This window comes from Nomascus leucogenys, chromosome 22a, assembly GCF_006542625.1.
Source record: "Nomascus leucogenys isolate Asia chromosome 22a, Asia_NLE_v1, whole genome shotgun sequence".
Classification (NCBI taxonomy): domain Eukaryota; kingdom Metazoa; phylum Chordata; class Mammalia; order Primates; family Hylobatidae; genus Nomascus; species Nomascus leucogenys.
The window spans coordinates 106,100,067-106,115,252 of NC_044402.1; the positions used below are offsets into that span (position 1 = coordinate 106,100,067).

At 43.6% G+C, this 15,186-nt stretch overlaps 1 protein-coding gene across 1 annotated transcript in view; it reads left to right on the forward strand.

The window, feature by feature from the left end:
* Positions 1 to 14,966, forward strand: part of PARD3B (par-3 family cell polarity regulator beta) — a 1,081,037-nt gene extending 1,066,071 nt beyond the window's left edge. The window contains exon 23 of the mRNA XM_030803127.1: positions 10,238 to 14,966. Coding sequence (XP_030658987.1) covers positions 10,238 to 10,595 — 358 coding nt within the window. The 3' untranslated portion in view covers positions 10,596 to 14,966. The remainder of the gene's footprint in view (positions 1 to 10,237) is intronic.
* The last annotated feature ends 220 nt before the right edge of the window (positions 14,967 to 15,186 follow it).

Genomic DNA, 15,186 nt, shown 5'->3' on the forward strand with positions numbered 1-15,186 from the left:
GAACATGCTTCTTTAGCTCAGTGAAGTTTGTTATTACCCACCTTCTGAAGCCTACTTCTATCAATTCATCCATCCCAGCCTCTGCCCAGTTCTGTGCTCTTGCTGGAGAGGTGTTGCAATCGTTTGGAGGAAAAGAGGCACTCTGGCTTTTTAAGTTTTTGTTGTTGTTGATTCTTTCTCATCTTCATGAGTTTATCTAGCTTCGATCTTTGAGGCTACTGGGCCTTTGGATGGGGTTTTTGTGGGTTTTTTGTTGGTGGTGGTGGTGGTGCTATTGTTGTTGCTTCCTTTTAGTTGTGTGTGTGTGTTTTGTTTTTTTGTTTTTGTTTGTTTGTTTAACAGTCAGGCCCCTCTTCTGTAGTGGTCCTCTCCAGACCCTATTCACCTGGGTTTCTCCTACACCTGGAAGTGTCACCAGTGGAGGCTACAGAATAGCAAAGATGGCTGCCTGCTCCTTCCTGTAGGATCTCTGTCCCAGAGGGGCATCGACCTGATGCCAGCAGGAATGCTCCTGTATAAGGTGTTTGGGAACCTCTGTTGGAGGGTCTCGCCCAGTCAGGAGGCACGGGATCTGGGACCTGCTTAATGAAGTGCTCTGGCTGCCCCTTGGCGAAGGGAGTGTGCTGCACTGGGAGGAATCCCACTTGTCCGGACTGCCCAGATTCCTCAGAGCCAGCAGCAGGAAGACTACATCTGCTGATCCATGGAGATCACAGCCGCTCCTCCTTTCAGGAGCTCAGTCCCAGCAAGATCAGAGTTCTGTCCCTAAAACCCTGGCTGGAGTTGCTTAAATTCCTGCAGGGAAGACCCAGTTGGTGAGGAGGGATAGATCAGGGTCCAGCCTGAAGAGGCAGTCGGGCCACAATCCGCCACAGCTGCTGTGCTTCACTGTGGGGAATTCCTCCTGGGTCCAAACCATCCAGTCTCCCTGGCACCAGCAGAGGAAAAATGGCAGACTGGAGCCACAGCGATGACAGCCACCCCTCCCCACAGGAACTCGGTAGTCGTAAGCAGTCTGCAGCCAAGTGGCCACCAAGAATCTACACAGCTCTGTTCTTGGGACCCAAGGCTCTGATGGCATGGGCTCACGAGTGGGATCTCCTGATCCATGGGTTACACGGCACCGTGGGAAAAGCATGGTTTCCCAGATGAAGTAGCACAGTCACTCATTGCCTCCCTTGGCTGGGGGTGGGAGCTTCCCTTGCCCCATGTGGCTCCCAGGTGGGCCGTCATACCACCCTGCTTCTCCTTGCTCTCCATGGGTCGTGCCACCCACCTAGTCAGTCCCAATGGGAGAACCTGGATACCTCAGTAGCTGGTGCAGGATTCACTTGCCATTTTTTTTCTTCTCAGTGGGCGCCTCTGACCACAGCTGTTTCTAGTTGGCCATCTTGGCCCCTCCCCACCAAAATCACACTCTTTAATCCTTCCTATGCTGCCCCTGGTATTTAAGACCCTTCATGATCAGGCTCCAGATACCCTCTCTAGACCAACCTTCTGCTTCTTACTTGCCCGCTCTTGACAAGCCAGCATCAGAGGAATGTCTCTGTTTCCAGAACACTTTCCAAGGCTGTTAGCTCTGTATCTTTCCTCCTGTTGTTTATCTCTTCAGATGCTCAGGATGACCGACTTATATTTATATTCCAGGTTATTTGCAGAGCAGGTAACATGTCTTACAAACCCCCATAGCCATAGGGATTCCTTAAAGCTAGGTGCCAGCTCCACCTGCATCAGAATCACCTGGGCCCTTGAGAGAAATGTAGGCTCCCAGACCCCTTTCAGACATTTTCCTGGGGTTGCAACCCCAGAATCTGTGTTATTTAATAAAGACTCAATTGATTCTTAGTGATGCCAACGTTCAAGGTACTAGACCTGGAACACAGGGTCTTCCAAACAGAACCACACAAATATCTGTTTTGATTTTCATAAAGGGCACCAGGAAACTTTGCTTTCCTTAAGAAAGGCACCTCAAGGTCTCCGAATGAAACTTCCCACATGGAATGTTGTTTGTGCCCTTTCTGCAAGCACCATCAGCAGTTTCAGCTTCTTGGGCTGCTAACAGCCAAAGTACCCATTGGAAAAAAAAAAGAAAGAAGTCTCTTTTTAGTGCATTAGATCCTGTTTTTTAGAAATGTGTTTCCAAATATAAACCAATTTCTTTCACCTGGTGCCAGCAGGCACCATGTGAGCAGATGAGAAGCAAGTGAGGTCAGAGACCGCACGATCTAACTTAGTGGTCAGGCATGCGGCCTCCGGGTCTGTCTGCCTGGGCTTGAACTGGGCTCTGCCACTACCAATGTGACTTTGGTCACATTATTTAACCTCTCTGCTTCTCAGTTTCCTCATCTGAAAGCCAGGGATAATAATAATACCTACCTGGTAACATTGTTATGAGGAATAAATCCATCAAATGGAGGAAACACTTAGGATGGAAACTAACTTGCTGTAGGCACTTGGGAACATGCTGCTGTGCTCAGCAGGCTTATGAATCTTTGCAATGCCAAACCCAATGTTTGAAGCTGGTTACTGAGCCCATCGAGTAGAGTGGCACTCTTCCCTGCGCTGACATTTCTGCTTCTAAATTTCAGAGTAAGACAATTGCCATGGCAGGATTCTCCCATGTCTTAATGAAATCATGACATGGAGGCCCTCTCCCCCGACACCCATACACACACACACACACACACACACACACACACACAGGCATGAAGATGGAAGTGTGTAAATCTCCTTCGTTGTACTCCTTGCCCTTGGTGAAGAGGGATTCTAATAATCTAATGATCATAGGTAGTTTACATCAAAATCTTCCTATTGCACAGGCTTTAGAAATTAATGGGAGGGGAAAGGGGTCAGGTAAAGACGTGGCCGTGATGCATAAATATCTACTGCAAAAATTGCATGTGCTACTCTAACATATATATATAATCTAAAATAGATGAGGGAAAAGCAGGCTTCAGGACAGTATATTTTGCCCCTAGAGTGTTCTGTCTCCAGGTAGCACCTTGGGCAGGAAACTGTAGTGGTTTCTCCCAAGGGGCAGGAGGAAATCAGGACCCTACACTGTTGAACCTGTTAGCCCCCAAAGTCTGACCTTGGAATTGAACCATTGTCTGCTACATGATTATGAGATGAAATCCACAGTGTTTAGATACTGAAATTCTAGGACCACAGTTACAATAGAAAGAGAGAGAGATGATTTAAGGGGCCTATCGAGTTAGGATGATTTGTTCCTTTGGTTGCCATTCTCTTTAAACAAAGCCTGTTCTGTGGATAAACAGACCATGGGGTAATAATATGCAGGTATCGCTCAAATGGATTGCATGACTGTTTTTTTGTGGCTGTGCAGGATAGCTTCTGCCTTCCCCAAATTTCCCTATGTTGTTCTCATAGTTATCTTTTCTAATTGTTCTCAGCACCCACTTTAAAAACCTCTCATCCCCTCATAAAGGAAATTATTTTAGCAGGACCATTTTTAGGACCATCTGATAAGATGAAACACTCTTAAGGACCATTTTCCAGATAATGTCTGCTGAACTGTTATACAGAATCCAAAACTCATTGCACATGCAGTTTGTTAATAACTCAATTCTTGTATTTGTGGTCATTGTTTAAAAAAAAGAAGGAATTAAATATGAGCAACCAAAATTATACTTGTTTAAACTGTTTGAGAAATGTCTTTGAGCACTCAGTCACTATCCTTTCTCCTTCATTTTCTGTACAAACATTTCCTTGGTGTGTACGAGGGCCACAAACATCTGCTGCTGCACTCTCCACCCATTCCAGTTCTTTGCAAAGAACAAGAGCACCCTCTTCTCATAACGCAATGGGAAATGTGAGTGATGAAAGTGGATTTTTTTACATAATCATTTCTATAATGTAGGCCATCAAATGATCATTTTATTTTATGATTCTGTAAAATCTGCCGAAATCAAAGCTATGTAATATACATTGCAGAGGGCTCTGCTAATCCTTGCCAACCACATTCGTGCCTGGACCGAGGAGGAAGGTCTGGTAACTGGAAACCTGACACTAAAGGAATTCTAAACACAGACTAAAAGCATCTCTGTGCACATAGCATGGGCAACTCAAGTATATTAGTTTGTACTGATTTTTTTACAAAGCTTTGCAGTATTTGTAGAAGAACCAGAGAAGAAAGCACCGACCCCAGCTCAGCCACTAAATAATCTATGTGTGGCGTGCTCAAGAATAGCATGGCTCTGCCAGATGTCAACTTTCTGCCAACGGGTACAGGCACCTCTCTTAGACAGCTACAGGAGTTTTACATCATGTTACTTCCTGCCGTTCAAACCCCAAATTTGGTCACAGTCAATTATTACCAAAAAAGGAAATCCATAAAGGCTACTTTGGAAGTTAAAAAATTAGCTTTGTTTTGGCTGCTAATCACACACATAGTATTTTATAGAAATTAAGAACAAGATTCTGCCCTTTGGAAGGTTTTCTGTAAGTGAAAAACCTAATGCATATGCCTAAGCCGGACATTCACACCTCTGCTCATAAATTCCTTATGGTTTTTATACTTTCTGCTGCGTATCTTATTTCTTCACATACTAAACTCACCCCCTTTCAAAACAAACTGTCTTCCGGTCGCTGATGTGTCTCCAACTTAGTTGTTTTTCCCCTCTGTGACTCTTCATCTATCCTTCCACATCCTAAAAGGAGTTCATCAGATGAGATACTGTAGGAGTTCTTACACTCTACCTTGAGACATGTAGAGGAAGCGTGCCCAGTTCTGTATTGCAAGAATCTGTCCCTGATATTTGAAGACAGGATTACAAATGATTTCTTTTAATAAATTATAGCAGGCTCAAGTTTTCCCCTTCAATAATGTCACTCCCACTCATTTGAATTCCCTTGTTCTTTCCTGGATGGAAGGAAAGGGTGTTGAGTTACAGCAGGTGGCAGAGAAGTTTGCATAATTCTGGCTTCTGCCTCTCCTGGGTATGAGTAGCTTATATGAAAATCATCCATCACATCTATTCTCAGGGAGGAAAGCTGGGGAGGCACTGGGACAGAGGGAACAAGACACCACCTTGACCTCAGGTTTGTGTTCATCAGCCCTCAAGCCCAGGTACCGCACTTGTAACTGTGGCCATCACACCTGGGTTTGACATTGTCTCCCTAAGACCCTGTGTTTGAAATACATAAAGATGTTCCTCGATTATTGCATTTATGACAGAGACAAAGAAAATTTCTTTGCTGTACCATCATAAAAATAGTAGTTAACTGACCCTTGAATAAATACACTTAACCTGCACCTAGTAAGCCCAGTTTCCAGTTAATCTTGAGTCAAGATAGCTCTCAATTTCCTCAGCACCAGTTAGTCATGCTGAGCTCACTGGGAAGTCAGGGAAATTGAATCCCAGTGTAAGATTTATTGAGCACCTATTGTATTTCAAGTACTCTGTAGGGCAACAGAGATAAGACAATATAATCTTGTTCTTGGCAAACAAGACAAATAAAGTAACCTGTACCCTGATAAAGTTTACAGTCATTCTGTGTTGGACCCAGTGCAGCCCTTTATTCAGCCCACCATCACTCCTACTTCCTTCCTTCTTCAGAAATTAGAAATCAGTCTCACCTCAACCACCATCAATCCCTGGCTCCCAAAGAAAACCCACTTTCTCCTCTTATTCCCCTACCTTCCTCCAGCCCCTACCCACATTGAACCTTTTATAGTTACTGTATGTGTGTGGGTTTTCTCTTTAAACTCTCTTGAACAAATTCAACATACATTTGTAGAGCACCTGTGATGTGCAAAGCCCTGTGTTATGCTCGAAGGGAGATAGATAGGTAAGTTCCTTCCTTCAAGCTGCTTGTACTCCATGCAGTATACAACCAGCCACAAGGCAGGGTGAAAGACAGATGAGGTGAGAATGACCAGCTGTGGCGGAGACAGAGGAGAGAGATTTTCTTTGCAATTGAGGGTGGTGGTGTAGACATGTAGACATGGGAGGATTCAAAATTGCTCATGCCCCTTCATCTGTTCCAGTAAGTACAGCCACCTCATTCCTAGCAAGAGGTTTGCCATTAATTTTATCCTTCCAATTTTGAGCCCTTTCCCCATACAGAATTGTTTTAGCAAATGTAGGAAGATGTCTTTCATCCTTGCGTAAACTGAAGGTAGTCAGCACCCAGAGCTGGCTATCTGACCAGCTTAGCCTCTGATTTCCAGCCCCTCTTTTGCTTAATGAAAAATACTGACATGCTGACATGGCAAAAAGAGGAAATCCTTATGTAAACAAAGTGATGCTTATTGCTTCTTTACATGTAAATAACATATATCTTTGTCGTGTTCAGACTTAGTGGTTAACTTTCTTTATTGCGTGCATCTATATAATTGAAAACTGCATGCCTGAGATAGTTCCTATCAGTTTTCCAAGCAAAATCTGAATCCTTCTGGCCTCTGGAAATGAGCCTAATCAGAAATAAAATAAGCAATAATTTCAAAACATAGGTATTTTCATGACAGCCCCCTCTACGAGTTATAAAGAAAACAAATATGGGCTTGTTTCTCTTTCCTTAAGTAAATATGGTTTCTGAGTAAAATTTTTAAATTGAAAGTTTTTAAAGAAAAACAGTAACATATACAAACAAAACTCAAGAAGTCACATGAAAAATGAAAGGTCTTAAAATACTGATACATTTGTTACGCGGATTCTTGTTTTAATCAGAATCTCCTAAGGAAGCTGCCCCTGGATTCCTCAGGGTTGGCTCAAAGCACACAGCATCCGACACCGTGATGAGCATTGCTGGGGCCCCAGAATGGATTGGTTTTGGGCTTTCCTACAAACACTAAATTTCACACAAATAAAGAGACTATGAAAAGAGAAACTCACGATTAACAAAACTAAAATTTTAGCTGCCTTTTCTTCCTCTAAGTTCTGTAGTTAATGAGAAGGGGCTTATTTTCCCTGTTTCAAAATTCTTCTTGAGACAGAGTCTCTTTCTGTTGCCCAAGATGGAGTGTAGTGGCACAATCTCAGCTCACTGCAACCTCCACCTACCAGGTTCAAGCAATTCTCCTGCCTTAGCCTCCCGAGTAGCTGGGATTATAGGCATGCACGACCACGCCCAGCTAATTTTTGTAATTTTAGTAGACGGGGTTTCACCAGGCGGGTCTCAAACTCCTGACCTCAAGTGATCCACCCACCTTGGCCTCCTAAAGTGCTGGAATTACAGGCGTGAGCCACCACCACCGGCCAAAATTATTTTTTTTAATAACTTAAAATAATACACACATAATATTCAGAAGAACTTAGAAGTTGTTCTGACAAAAGTCTGTAGGAAATTCTGTTATGAACAAAAGGTTGTTATAAACAACAGCTACACACCATCCCCCAAAAGAAAGAAAAATTCTTCTAGCACTCTTTGAACCTTAAACAGTGTTTTGGTAGGCCAACACGTTGTTTTTCTTCTCCCTGAAAAATTAAAAACGCTAACTGTTATGATGAGTTCCACAGAAAAAGACAATTTCCATGACTTCATTTCTTGACAAAGAACAGCTACCTCACTTGCTTTCTGCCACATATAAGCAAACTCCCAGACATAAAACCTCCCCTCAGAGGAAGCAATATGGGACCACAAAAGTTTCTTGAGGTCTGCCCTATCTGCCCACGGGAAGCCTCCCCCTCACTGTGAGCACTGGCTGCCCGGGAGGAGCAAGGTGTGGGAGAAGAGATAGCGACTGTCCCCCCACGTGCTCACCGACTGCACTGTCACAGCCTCTCAGGGTGGCTTCTGCCCCGTCACCACCTGATCTGGATTCTCTCTCCAAAAATTTAAAAAAACAAGGCCTGCCTGTCTTATATAATGCTCTGTTTTAAAAGAGAGAAATCTCCAGGGAGAGAACAGGACCCTAAAAGTCCAAGGCCTGGAATTCTTCCTTTCTCTCTTTCCATTTTAAACAGGAAGCATTCATGCTAAGAGAGTCCGGAGGGAGCGCTGGTTGTATGTTCATTTTAAGGCAAATAATGTTTGTGTGTTGCAAATGTCAGTGATTTATCCTAAGGGCTTAAAATGAGTGCAGAAAAACCACATGTTTCACTTCATGCAGAGAAATATCTTCAGTGGATTTGGAGAGAAAGCACAGGTTAAGAAATTTTTTAAGTGTACTGGATATCTCCAACATGAAGCAAAAAGAAATAAAAATGAGCATGGTGAGTTGGAGGAGAGAGACTTAAAGAATTCTTATGATAAAAGATATACCAAAGGCTGGAAGTTTTCTAAATCAAAAATGAAATTCTAAAGAAAGGGAAGGGTGAAATCCAGAGCCTTTATTTCCCATGGCTAGAGTGACAGATTATCCATTTGTGCTCCATTTGTCATGGGCAATTTAAAATATAGCGAAGCAAACTGCACTGAATAATAGCAGCTGACGCTATAATAACTTGTACACAAACAATTTAATTTTTTTATCTGAAAACTCTTAACTAAATTACCCCAAGCTGAAGGATCTATCTTTCATTATTATACATAGCCAAATTAAGACAAAAAAGTAGAGAGAGAATTCTATTGTTCATCCTTATAGATTTGTTCACAAGCTGCTTTCTACATGCACCGAGCTGGGAGCTTGTCAAATCTTCATTGATTTGAGCAACTTACAGAGCTGTTTTAACATCCAGCTCCACAGATTACAGGGTGATTCTGACCCTCATTGACAGTGCTTGATTAACCACAGACACTGTATTCTCACAGCCCTGTCATTTCTTTCAAGTGTCCTAGCAGTATGTCTGACATTGGGGAGCTTTTCCTTAATTATTATTGTTGTTGTTTTTCTTTTTTAAAAATTATAAAAGGGGGGAGTAGCAAAAAATGGGAAGGATCTGGGGATGGTGGTGGTGGTGAATGCGTGCACAGAAGGTTTATGAGATTTTAAGAGCTGCAAACAGAACTCATCTGTTTAACCCCAGGCTAGATAAAATGCAGTCATCTGCACATTGTTTAGAGGCACACTGCTTCTGTTATGGCAAACGGATCAGAAGATGCTTGTTTTCTTTAGTGAGAAATCCAGACAGGGCCACTGTCTGTTAGTGTCTATTCTTACCTGGATGTTTCTGTGTGCCTTATCCATTACAAGGTACAACTTACAGCTGGTTTGGCATTTCCCTATTCTGCTACTGGCCTGGTGCTACTTCCTGGCTTTGTGGTAGAGTTGATTACTTTATATCAAAGCTTTAGGTGTGGGCTGGGCGCAGTGGCTCATGCCTGTAATCTCAGTACTTTGGGAGGCCGAGCCAGGCAGATCACCTAAGGTCAGGAGATTGAGACCAGCCTGGCCAACATAATGAAACCCATCTCTACAAAAAAGATACAAAACTTAGTCAGGTGTAGTGGTGGGCACCTTTAGTTCCATCTACTCGGGAGGCTGAGGTGGGAGAATCGCTTGAACCCAGGAGGCAGAGGTTGCAGTGAGCTGAGATCGCACCATTGCACTCCAGCCTGGGTGACAGAATGAGACTCCCTTTCAAAAAAAATAAAAAATAAAAAAAAAAGAGCTCTAGGTGCTCTGGCTTGGGACTTTTTCTAAGGACTGTAGAGCATTTAGGGAGGGGTGGGACATATTAATCCACACCAAGATGTATCAGCAGCCAACCAGAGTTAGACCAAGATGACAGCCCATTTAAAAGAGCACCTCACAGATTTAGAAAAGCGAGTGCAGTCCATGGAAACTTTATGACTCCAAATAACCTGAACATTTCTGTCACCATATCTAGGACAGACTTCAGCCCAGCCTGTCCTGGATATGGTGGTAGAAAAGGGGAGGGGACTAATGACCCCATCCTTAAGAGAGGCAAACTCACTGCCTTGTTTAGGAAACTAGTTCGGTTACTATAATAAGGGCCAACAGAAAAGGGTATAAACAAGATAGAAGTGTATTTTCCTCTCATGCACCAACCTGAATGGAAGCAATCCTGATTGACATGGTGGCTCCATGGCAACGGGGACCCAGGCTCTCACCTTCTTGTTGCTCTGCCTCCCATAGCACATGGTTTTCACCTTGTGGCCTAAGATGGTTTTTCCGATGGCCAACAGGAAGGAGAGAAGGGAAGAAGTTCCCTTCTCTTCTTTTGAAGGCCACGCATCACTTCTGCTCCCATCCCATTGGCCAGACCTATGCGGTGGCCACACCAAACTGCACAGAAGGCTGAGGAACATGTTCTCCAGCCGGACGGCCAGCTTAGGAGCTGCTGACATGTGTCTCTTCTTCTCTTTCCAGGGGAGGACCCGCAGATCCTGTAGACTATCTGCCAGCAGCACCTCGGGGGCTCTACAAGGAAAGGGAGCTTCCCTATTATCCAGGGGCTCATCCCATGCACCCTTCCAAAGGGAGCTATCCCCGCCCCACAGAGCTGAGGGTGGCAGATCTCCGGTATCCTCAGCACTACCCACCCCCGCCAGCTCCCCAGCACAAAGGACCCTTTCGACAAGACGTTCCGCCTTCCCCTCCCCAGCACCAAAGAATGCCAGCCTATCAGGAAACAGGCAGACCAGGGCCCCGTGGGGGCAACCCAGACCAGTACCCTTACCGAACCCAGGATTCCCGGCAGAAGAACCCCATGACTGCAGCCGTATAGCTGAGTGCCACCGAGGCCAGCCCAGTCCAGAAAGGAAGGTGTCTACTCTACCTTTGCCCTTTCTAAACCTGAAGACCTCCTTGGTGTTAGGAATTCTCCATGTTACCGATTAGCTTTTTCTCACTGACATTGTAATGCGTGACTGCTAATGAGAGGGAAAAAGAAGGGGAAGGGGATTGGAGAGAAAAAAATCAGAAGGAAGACGAAAGATGGGGCTATAAAAACAAAACTACCTGATAGTTGAAACACTTTCAGAGTTGTTCAAATCAGTGAGAGTGGCAACAGAACACACAAACAGCTAACGATGGAGCTCTACTCTGGGGAGCCTCCCTGGCTAGATAACCTGTGCTGATGTGCAGACATGTGAACACCCCCCTCTGAGACTGGCGGTCCAGAGGCAGTCTCTGCCAGGCAGCACTACCCGCTCCGAGGTGGAGCCTCAGCCCCCTTCTTAGAGCTGTTAAGTCTAAGGTGTGGCAGAGCAGACAGAGATAGAGGCATCTGAAGTGAGTATAGGTTTTTTGACTGAGAAAAAAACAGCAGCAAACATGACTAGTGATCTTGAAATATTTTGTACCGAGAGAAAGACTGCATTTCTTTATTTGTAGAATTTATCAGGTTCCTGATGCCACTCATTTTATGTAAACATTTCATGTTTCCTCACTTTTGATATGAAAGTTGGTAAAATGCAGTATTAGTCCTGGGAGGATGTGCACAGCTGGTCAGAGCTTCCAGAAGGAATATCTTCCGAGGACCAAGGTGATCAGGTTAAGAGGGTTGAACATCCCATGACCCTCACCTTCCTCCCTCCCGCATTCCAGGCATGGCGATACCTAGTTTCAGAGTCAGCCCCAAATCTCCTGCCTATAATTACTCTAACTGGGGTCTCTACTTTAAGGTTCCCACTTGAGGGCTAAAATGTAGTTGGGAAAAAGAGGGCCTACTGGGGAGGTCTCACAGGAGGCAGTGCCCTGGAAATGCCAAGTCCAGACTCAGTTTCAAGCAGTAACCATCTGCACTCAGGGACAGTGAGGAGCTGACCGTGGCCTCTGATGACCAGCAGGTGTTAGATGGAAGTGAATGAGAGAGAGAGAGACAGAGTGTGTGTGTGTGTGTGTATGTGTGTGTGTTCGAACACATATGATTGCCAGTATGGAGAATGAAAGATTAATAATGCTTTCTGGAGAGTTCGATGAAAAGCGGGGGAAAGGGAGAAAAGGCATTAAGACTAAATCCACCTGCATTTGCTATATTTCATTAACTAAAGTCAGGTCAGGGCAGGGCCAAGGCCTCCAATTGGAAAAGGACAATGTTATGGCTTTAAAAAGATGAAACCCCACCCTCTAAGTAGAACCAACCTATCACAATGTTTTCTGAGCTTTGCAGTAATTTTCTATGAAAACTAAAACCTCTAAAACATACAAGCTGGCCCAAATGAGAACACAAGCAAAAGATGTGGAAGACAGCAAAACCTGAGCAATGGTTTGAACCGGGCTGTGACGCTTGAAATACTTTAAGCCTTTTCACATTCCTTCTTTATTCCCTCCAAAAAAAAAAAAAAAAAGTCTTGAGTTTAATTTAGGTCTATTTTGGCTGAGATTAGCATACCTCTGACTCACAGGATTTAATAAATTATAGTATTATTGAATACATAGGACATCCCTCTACCCCAGCCTACTCTTGTCTTTTTAATTTAAAATAGAATTCTGCTACCAAGCAGGATGCAACTGCTAGTTTTAGATGTAAATGGTGTTATTTACTGGACCTTGTGATATTGTTTTCTTAACTACAGTTTACTATGGCCCTGTTGAAAACAGACTATCAAGTTTTTTGTCTCTGTTCTCTCATCTCTCTTAAGCCAGGCACCTTTAGAGTGTTTGCAGTTTGTTCAAAGTGGTTGAGGATCTCAGGCCCTGCTCACCTGAGGAGGAGTGCAGGGGAGCTACCGGTTTCCCTGCTGACCTGCTGAATGCTACCTTCCCCTCGAGTTGGATACACCTTAAAGAAAATGATAACACGAGGGACGTGTAACTTGTTTTGAAGCATTAAAAACCAGCAGCGCTTCAGTATGTTCCATATTTTAACCAAACTACTGTAGACTACTAAACATAGCCAAGCCAGAACGTTCCTTCTGGATTAAGCTTAGGCCACTTGAGGGGCAGCCAGGGGTGATGGTGTCAGGTGAGAATCCTGTGTCTTGAAGGAGTGGCCTTTGCAGGAAGAGTGCCCATGTTTTCACCTGCAGCATTGCCACCGGAGTGCGCAATACCTCCTGCACACAGGCTCAGGGTAAACTGCTCCAAAGCTGGGTTTTGTGTTGTATACAAAGTCAATAAAATAGTTGCTAATCGTGAGTGGCAGCCAGTGATGTGAAGGTACTATTAAAGTGAACAAAAACTAGATTGCAACAGTTTTCTTTCCTTGCTTGAAGTATAACACACGCTCCATTTGATCCTGCCTGAAAGAAGCTAACATTATATCTGTGACAGACAGAGGCTCCATCAAGCCAAGCAACAATTAACAGCTCAAATGTAAGATTTATAAATGCCCGTGAACTCACCCTTCAATTGTTACCACCCAGAGGTTACAGGACTCTTTCCCAGCATTTAGGGGAACAGGTTTTTAGAGTATTTAGAAGACCAGGCTATAATCAGTAACGTGCCTGGGAGCAGGAAATAGCTCCCAATTTATTTATGGCCTTGGGAAAACTCAATCCGGTGTCTCCTTGTAGCTCAGAACACTAATAGCCCCCCTGGAAGAGAGTGGCACATTGAGCTCCAAACCCAATCAACATACATCCACTTGGCTGCAGATCTGACTGCTGGGTCATGAAGGCCATGAAATGATGTTTGCCTTCAAGTCACTAGATATTTTAAGAAGCCCTATTTTTCTCCCTTTTTGCAGGAGTAGATAGATGAAAGAGGACAGACCATTGAAAACTTTTAGATGCAGGAGAATTGAGACTTCCACAAGGGAGAGAAACACAGCCTCCCCAGAATCCATTATGCCATCGGGCTGTGGCACTCTCACTCTTGCCATAATACCATTTCCTCACAATATCAAATCAGTGGATGAAATACAAACTCAGAAACAGGAACGTTTTCTTAAATCATAACCTAATAGCAAACAAAAATTGAAAAAAACAATTATTCTGAAGCTCATTATTCTTAGATCTGTAGGTATATATGTGTTGACCCCCACAGGATGGCACCGAGTAAAGATCTGAAGAGCATGGTAGGGGTTCTGAGACCGACTGTCACCGGTGGATCCTGATAGGGAAGAACAGAGGCTTCACTGTAGCTATAGTTTTCCACCAAGTCAATCAAATTAAAACATGACTCATTGTCCCCTCCAAAGATTCATAAAATTCTTGAACTGAAGTGATCTTCTGAAGAAAAGCCACCTAACAACATTAGGAGGCTCATAAAGCTCGTTTCTCTTTTCCCTGGTATGCACAAATATCAAGCCTATAAAGAGTTAATTATTTCCCCAAACCTGTAACCACTTCATTGGTTTTCTTTGGAGGAACATTGTAGCATTTCAGGAGGGTAGAGAGATCTAAAGAGTTTGGTCTGAATGTGTGTCTGTACAATTCCCTTTGGCATTAAACTCTGAAACCTACAATCAATGGCCTTCAAATTGGTGTTAAATTGGGAGGACACCCTACTGCTTTCTGAGTCCATGAGCAACAGAAAGACTGGTCTTAGTGCAATTAGGCAGGAGGGATTTGGACTCAAACAGCCACAGAAGTATTTCTCAGCACTCCCAGTTCCTGCCGACTTAGCTGGCAACGATGCCACAGCGAGACCAGAAAGAGGAGTCGCCTTAAGGTATCCCTACAAAGTCACCTTTCTGATAAAAAGGAGGGAAAAAAAAGTTAGATATCTAAAATAAGCCTAGAATCTCACACACAGCTATGACTTCTAAGTGAAACTCTTTTCTCCCTCATGTCCTTAAATAGTCACAGAATCACACACAGCCTGACTTTTAAAGACAAGCTTGGCTACAGGAAATGAACCAACCCCCCAGACTCTTCTAGCCTGCCTCCTGACTGGGCTCCTTCAGGAAGTGTTCTCCTGTTCTATCTGCAGGGCTGCTTACTACTGGAACCTAAAACAAAACCTGTTGTTTGTACCATCACTTTTTCTGGTGTTTCCTGTGCTTTTGTGATTCCAAGTCTGTGCATAAGTTCTGAAGATAAATTACGTGAAATCATATTTTGGCATATGGGGGTGGAGGATGAATTCTTTACAAACTTTTTAAGATGATCTCATTTGTACCACAGAAAACATTTTGGAAGTTGTTATATATGAGTATATAAATTTTTCTTGTCGTATTTTACATTAAAATAAAGCTTTATTCAGTCATTAAGACGTCAGAGTCTTGGATTGCTTTAGGATGGGGTTGTCCAATCTTTTGCTTCCCTGGGCCACAGTGGAAGAATTTTCTTGGGCCACACATAAAATACATTAACACCAATGACAGCTGATGAGCTTAAAAAAAAAAAAAAAACCCTCAATGTTTTAAGAAAGTTTATGAATTTGTTTTGGGTAGCATTCAAAGCCAACCCGGGCTGTGGGTTGGAAAGCTT